Source organism: Erpetoichthys calabaricus, chromosome 3, assembly GCF_900747795.2.
Source record: "Erpetoichthys calabaricus chromosome 3, fErpCal1.3, whole genome shotgun sequence".
NCBI lineage: Eukaryota > Metazoa > Chordata > Cladistia > Polypteriformes > Polypteridae > Erpetoichthys > Erpetoichthys calabaricus.
Genome location: NC_041396.2, coordinates 261,087,102 through 261,095,011, shown reverse-complemented (window position 1 = coordinate 261,095,011; position 7,910 = coordinate 261,087,102). Strand labels below are relative to the sequence as shown.

Here is a 7,910-nt window from a genome sequence, read left to right as displayed (position 1 = left end):
GATTCAGTTTTGTAGTTTACCTATGATGCCTACAGCTTCTTATTTCAGCATTCATCATCAGAGTAGAACTGTATCAAAGGCTTTTTGAAAGTTAAGTAAATTATGTCATATGCTTTGTTTTTGTCAACTACTTCAGCTACCATCCATCCATTATCCAACCCGCTATATCCTAACTACAGGGTCATGGGGGTCTGCTGGAGCCAATCCCAGCCAACACAGGGTGCAAGGCAGGGAACAAATCCCCGGGCACACTCAAACACGCACCCACACACCATGCACACACTAGGGACAATTTAGGATCGCCAATGCACCTAACCTGCATGTTTTTGGACTGAGGGAGGAAACTTGAGTACCCGGAGGAAACCCACGCAGACACGAGGAGAACATGCAAACTCCATGCAGGGAGGACCCAGGAAGCGAACCCAGGTCTCCTAACTGCGAGGCAGCACTACCCACTGTGCCACTATGCCGCCCTACTCCAGTTACCTCCAGTTGCCTGTGCTGGCAGTTACTTAATATATTATTTTCATATACAGTAGGTGTGTTTCTAACATTTCTTACTATAGTTTCCATAATTTCGCATGGTACAGAAGTAACATTTAAAAACATGCTCAGTTTATGTTTGTTTAATGTCCTTTTACACACTCTGACATTTCCAAATATCAATAGTAAAGATCTGAATCTTCCCAAGATGCTACTCTTACCTACAAACTTGGCAAGCTGTTCCATGCAAAAGTGATTTTAAATAAAATTTTGGCACCCACCCTACTTTCTTTTTTTCATAATTTTAATCACTTCAATAAATTCAGTTTTTTCTCATGCTAACATCTTTGAGTGAATCTAAAAACTATTTCCTGAACTGTTTTAAGTGCTGCGTCACTCTTATAATGGTCACTCCAATGTTACTGCCGTACTCCAGATGAGGTGTCACTGGTGTGATATTCCTTAAATATAATCTCTGTTACTGTACACTCCATATAGCGTGCTAAGTAACCCTAATATCTTAGTAGTTATTTTAGTTGTTTCTATAAACTATATGGTTATTGATAACTATGAAGCCAAAAAGACCCCATGTCTTTCTAGCTGTAGACCCCCTGTTTTATAATTATATTTTATAAATTTTCTTTAGAGCAGGAAGATGGTGCCATGTTTCATGTCAACAATTAATGAATTTAAATCCCAGCTCAGGGGACCATTTGTTTGGATTTTGCACATTGTCGCTGTTGGTTTTCTCCCAATATACTAATTTCCTTCCAGACCCTAAGGACATGCAGGTCAGGTTGACTGGCCACTCTAAATTGGCCCAGTGTGAGTTTGTGTGTTTTTAGATGGACTGGTACTTCTTTCCCCCTTTTTGTCAAATGTTTCTGGGCATTAATCCCCAGTAAACATTTTTTGGAATAAGCAGGTTTATAAAAATCAGTTGATTAAAGTTAACTGATTAGCACTAATAAAAAAATGTTTGTTTATGTTAAACTGGCAGTGCTAGAGATCTAAAATGGGATGAAATCTAAGTAATCCATGTAGATCACAGCATATTCAGTGATAACATTTGCAGTGTACCATCTGTTGGAATGTTTTTGTATAGCATGCAGTAATAAAATGTGTTGTATTTTTCATTCCAACAGATGGCACATCACAAATACGGTATAATGAATCCCAAACTAAATGGCACATAGGAGAGACATAGAACCTGACTGAAACACAGGCACTTGTCCTTTTATTAAGGTGGATTGCTTAGTGGTTTTAGTGATTCATTTACAATTACCTGATAATCCACCTGGTTTTGTATCATCTGCCAATTTAACTTGCTAGTCATATTTTTTCCAAATTAATTATACAAATAAAACGCACAGTGAGTCTAGTTGTGATCCTTCACTAACATGTGTATATCACCTAATTCAGAAAAATGTTGTCATACATAATCCAGTGCATTTCTGATTTCTGTATCAGACCAGTTCTATATCCTAACTTCTATATCCACACTGGACCCTGAACTGGTATCTTTACTTTTCCCAATCGTGTTGATGGCAACCATTGTTGGATTGATTTTCAGTCTTTCCTGCTTCATTTACATTTATTTATTTGGATGACATCTTTATCCAAGGTGACTTATGTAGGAAAATGTATAATGATGTGAGAAGAATTGATTGATGTTAATCAATCAGTTAATTAATGATCACTTTTGCCTTTAGCAATGCCAGTAATTAATTAAACAATTTGGTATTGTTCCCACTTTATTGTCCTTACTTTTTTTGTAGAAGATGTTCCCAACCATTAGACTTCAAGGTAGCTGAAGCCCACTCATTTTAAGAAACTGAAAAATACAATCTATTAATAAACACAAGGATTTTAGAAATATAATAATTGCATATATGTTGACATAGAATACAAGACACAACACAGACAAGACAGACAAACACAACACAAAACAGGTTGGCTATCTACTGGCTACTTAGAGTTCTAATTTATCTTGGCACAGGTAAACAGTTTTAGAATACCAAGCCTTCAAGGATGACGTCCATACTGTGTGGAGTTGCATGTTGTTGCTCCAGGTTGAGGTGGAAGACTCTTCTTGTGTTGGAGTGTACTCTTGGTGTTTGCTACATGTTTTTTTTTGTTTATGATGTGGTGTGATGCTGCCTTGCAGTGTCCACAGTAACTTCATTGAGAAAAGTGTTGCTCTTTCTGGCACAAGAGTGTAGATGCTGAAATTTCCTTCTTGACGTAGTGCTGCTTTTCAGCCTTTTCAGACAGGGCTCAGTCACTGGCACAGAGTTTGGATAGGCAGACTGGATCAGGTCATACAGCTCTAAAGATCTATGAAGATTAGCTTCCAGGCCAAAAATAGTTGTGCTTTTTGCTCCACAGATAGATTGTGGCTTCTCGCCCCAAAGAGTCTGACTCATCACCTTTTAACTTCCCAAACAAAACAGATAGCCAGCTTTCAGCTCCCGCAAACAGATGGGATTGTTAGTTTTTAGCTCTTCAAAGACACACAAGAGGTGAATGCAGCTAGTATGAAGAAAGGTGTAACCTCTGGTGATGGGATCAAAGTTACAAATCCAGTGCCTGCTTACAGGTACCATATTTTTGAACCCAGAGTTCAGTTAGCAGTTACAAGCCTAAAACTGAATGTCCATTTGGACACCATTTTGTCTGAGGGAGTCTCTGCAGAGGTGTCAGCTCAAGTATGAATTACACCTTTGTTATCAGATGCAGTACAGAGCTGACCAAAGTAGTCTCATCATTTTCTTTAGTGTTTACTTAGGAATGTAGGAGGGGATGCAGAAATCTGCAGTCTTAACAGGCCTTGTGTGCCACTAAAAGCCTAGTAAAATGGTCACTGCACACTTTGTCCCTGACTTACAACATTTGAGATACAATTAGTTACATTTCTTTTGTTTTTCCAATTGGAGTACAGGGAGGTTCCCCTCCTGGATGATCACACTAGAAAATTAACTTTGGATATGAAAGTGATGGTTGGAATCACTTGGAGATAATATAATATTATGAAACTGCCTTTTTCCTTAAATGGTGATCCTAAATTGGCAAGATCTATGCTGTTCTTACAAAATGTGTTATTGGCTTTTTTATTTTGTGTTTATGACATTTAATATGCATTTAATAAGTGATCTTATTTTAGTGTTGTCTATGATTATTATTTCTTTGGGGCATGATTATTAATGTAAGGCTCTGGCCTGACTCCAAGATCTGGCTGTATCTAATGAGTTTGCACACAGTTTGAGGAACTTGCAGACTTGGGTGAAAATACCGATCATACTGTGATGTAGGTGACCTTCCGTGACAAGACCCTGAACGTTGCTGAGGGCTGTGTTGGTGTTGCCGGGATTTCCAGAAGGAAATATTTCATCTTGCATTGCATCCTAAATATTACAGAGAGGAATCACAGTGCACGGCCCGATGGTAACTCCAGTCTGTACCGGGAACTGAGAAGGATGACTCTGCAGTTGTGACCTGCTGGACTGGCAACTTTGATCAGCTGTTTAAAGCTGGTCCTCTGGCTAGGATGTCTGGGTCCAAGGTTTTTGAGGATGATCCTCCAATTAGCTCTGAACCACCCAGTCTCACTGAGATTGTACATGTGGTGAACCAGCTGAGAGTAGGAAAGGCTGTAGGGACCTGTGGTATACAGGGTGAACTTCTCCAAGTTGGTGGCAATGCTGTTCTCCTGGCATTGCAAGCAATCTTTGCTTCCATTTGGTAGACGGGCGTCATCCCAACAGACTGGAAAATGTGACTTGTTGTCCATATCTAGAAAGGGAAGGGTGATCACCTGTATTACGGCAACTACAAGGGGATAACACTGCTCTCTGTGCTAGGTAAGGTCCTCACTAGGGTCATCCTCAATAGGATCCGTGATCACTTGCTCACCTACCAGCAACTAGAGCAGTCTGGTTTTATGCTTAAGAAGTCTACTATCACCTGCATGTTGGCACTGTGGATTCTCATCGAGACAAATGTGAATATCGGTAGAGTTTCTTCACAGCCTTTGTCAATTTTTGTAAAGCATTTGACTCAGTTGATCGAGCTGCCCTGTGAGACCTCCTGAAACTTTATGGGATCCCCCCGAAGTTGCTGGATGTCATGATTGGCCTGTACACTGGTACTGTGAGTGCTGTGCAGAGTGGAGGCAGAACCTCTGCGTTTTTCCTAGTTGATTCTGGGGTTTGTCAGGGGTGTGTTCTTGCTCCTTCTCTGTTCAATGCTTGCATGAACTGGGTGTTGGGTAGGTTTGGGGGGTCCAGCGGCTGTGGGGCATCTGTTGGTGAAGAAAGATTCACTGATCTTGACTTTGCTGACAATGCTGTGATCTTCGTGGAGTCAATGGAGGCTCTGATCGGGGCTCTTGAGAGACTGAGTGAGGAGTCTGAGTGTCTGGGCTTGCGAGTGTCCTGGATAAAAACCAAAATCCAGGCCTTTAATGAACTCTTAGGCACATCTGTCTGCGGAGAGAGTGTCAACAACGTTGAGAGGTTTACTTACCCTGGCAGCAACATTCATGACTCTGGTGACTCTTCCTATGAAGTCAGTAGATGGATTGGGAGTGCATGGGGTGTCATGAGGTCGCTAGAATGTGTGCTGCTCCCAATATCTTTGCGAAAGGACCAAGTGTTTAGAGTTCTGGTGCTTGTTGTTTTGCTATATGGTTACGAGACATGGACGGTATCCAGTGACCTGAAATGAAGACTGGATTCTTTCGGTACTGTGTCTCTTAGGAGAATTCTTGGGTACAGTTAGTTTGACTTTGTGTCGAATGAGCAGTTGCTGACAGAGTCCTGAATGAGGCACATTACCTGTTTTGTGAGGGAGTGTCAGCTGTGGCCACCGTAAGGGTGATCCGGCTTGTAGGATCATCATTGTTGAGGACCTGAGTGGCTGGACCAGGCCAAGAGGATGCCCACGTAACACCTTGCTATGGCAGATAGATGGTAATTTCCAGAGGATAGGACTGGACGGCGTGTCTGCCTTTGGGTTAATCTCGAGCGGTTTTGTTGTGTGGTGGGTGCATGCTCCCCAATCTGACCTGACCTGACCTGTAGGGCTCTCAAAACATTTATATCCTAAGAAATTATAAGGAGATAAATAAGGAGATTATTCAGTACATGTAGCTAACATTAGTTTTAATCAACCATTCGTCTGTGTATTAAGTATGCCCCTTTCACAAGGTGTCTTAGAAAGAAAATAAAGAGATGAATACACCAGATACAAACTAAATCATATTCATCAGATAATTTAAAGTGTCTCCTCCAAAATGTAATAACACTCTTTGCTGTAAATTGACTTTTCTGGGAATTAATTACTGTAGCCACCTTAGTGTTTCATTTGTAATATAATAAGACTAAAACGTCTCTAGATGGTAACCCCAGCATGTGTGAAAAGCGGTCACAGCACCAATCAGATTCGAGAAGCGCCTAAAATAACCAATCAGCTTTAAGATTTTTTTTGTTAAAACCACTATAGTTCGGCGGAGGCGGTGATATTTGGAGTGCGTGATTAGCAGGCGTCGGGTGTAAACTCCTACGTCTTTCATTCGTCACACTCACGATGTCAATCTGCGCCGAGTTTTCGTTTGTACGCACGCGCACGTCGCTGGCGCTTGATTCTCCACCCCTTCCACGCGCGTTCTCTGTCTCTCTTTCAGGTCTTTTGCGTACTCGTCCTTCATACCCTCTTAGTGTCACCTTGTCTTCGGAGAAAGTACCCCAACCTGGGTTTGACCATTCGCTATGGCAGCGACACCTGGAACAAAACCGAAAACTTCACCCAAATCTATCAAGTTCCTCTTCGGGGGGTTGGCTGGGTGAGTATCAGCCTGTCCTTCATTGTCATTATTCTTGTCTGGTGCGGAGCAGGGGGCCCATTGCCAAAATGGTCAAGCCACCCCAGGGATAAACCCTGACGGCCAAGAAGGCGAACCCCAGTCAAAGTTAATGCCATTACATGCATTTTGAGGTGCACTTTGAGTTCTTATATAAGTTGTAGCCCGTGAGAACGCAAGGATGCACGACTATTGTAATTTATGTAGTCACAAATCACTGCAGGGGTACCACTGTGTAATCGAAACTAGAATATGGTGAGCGAGAACGTCAAAGATAAGTGATTGAGAAGACATACTCATTTTAGGAAGCATATACTGTACTGTAAATGCCCATTGTCCTGTCAGGAGGACTCGTAAGAAAAGCGCATGCATTGTATAGTCACAGAATAAGCTAAAACTGTCGCTCGTTCTAGGCAGTATTACTTTCTTGATGTCCATGTAACAGCCTGTTTGACTTGAGGTACAACGGAAGCCTTCTGGCACTCGTTTTGGAGAGCAGTGATTAGCTAGCGTTAGAAGGAGCCAATGGAATATCTTGGCAGCACATTGGGAGATCTCTCAGTGTGTTTTATGGTATCCGAGACACGGCTTACTTAGCACTCCAGACAGAAATATGACTCCAGGACTATTTCACAATTTCGAGACATATTAGAAAAGTATGAATTCTTGGGGTGTGTGTGCGTGGTGTGTGTTTGTTAATAGACGTAGTTCACCTGGTAGTTCTGGACCAGCCTTGCAGCATATTTCTGCAAGGTTTAAATCATTTTAACCATTTCTCTTTTACTCTCTCCGTTAATCATAGGTTTTTACTGAATTCGGTTTTTCTTTTATCCCATTGTTATGTTGCACATGTAATAATTAAGGACTGCTCACACTTAGGTTTGCATTTAACTTGTTAAATCGGTGACTACTTGTAGAACCGCTTCAGATGCAAATTATCAGGTGGCCGGCAGTGGAGCAAGTTGTTGGAACTCTATCAGACTTGAGCTTGAGTTTGTTAATTGCACACTTTCTAATTTTTAAAATCTATTTAGGTAATATATAAAGGATTTAAAAATGAATACAGATAATAATAATAAGTAAACTTGTAGATTAAAACAGATATACTCATATGGGCTAAATGCTGCTATAGAAGCATACTCTGCGTGATTATCTTCACGGTATCTTGGGTCTGCAGTTACCATATCATAGCATACTGTACAAGTCATTTTATTTATATTTAGCTGACATCTCTAGTCAAAAATGCTTACAAAAAACTAGTACAGATATGTTTTTCCATATTTGTCCAGGTGATGGCTGCCTTTACACTGCAGGTCTGTCTATCCGCTCAATTAGGAATATCCTTTCTAGATCTGCTATTTTGCCTTACTGTCCATTTTCTTATTTATGCATGTTACCTGTGCTCCTATTCTAACTTTTTCAACAGTAGTTTATGCACAATTGAGTAATTGTCTTGACATATTTATGCCAATAATATGTTTATCTGGCTATTTTAACTTTTTTTGTTGGGGTTACAGACTTGCTTTGTTCTATCCCTTTTTGAATATGCTGCAAATTACTTGCTGGT

The 7,910-nt window shown here is 40.8% G+C and overlaps 1 protein-coding gene across 1 annotated transcript in view; it reads left to right on the top strand.

Annotated features, from left to right (window-relative positions):
• Window positions 1-6,116: 6,116 nt before the first annotated feature.
• slc25a11 (solute carrier family 25 member 11) overlaps window positions 6,117-7,910 on the top strand; it is a 38,475-nt gene continuing 36,681 nt past the window's right edge. Inside the window, exon 1 of the mRNA XM_028798150.2 lies at window positions 6,117-6,325. Within this exon, the coding sequence (XP_028653983.2) occupies window positions 6,252-6,325 (74 nt within the window). The 5' untranslated portion in view covers window positions 6,117-6,251. The remainder of the gene's footprint in view (window positions 6,326-7,910) is intronic.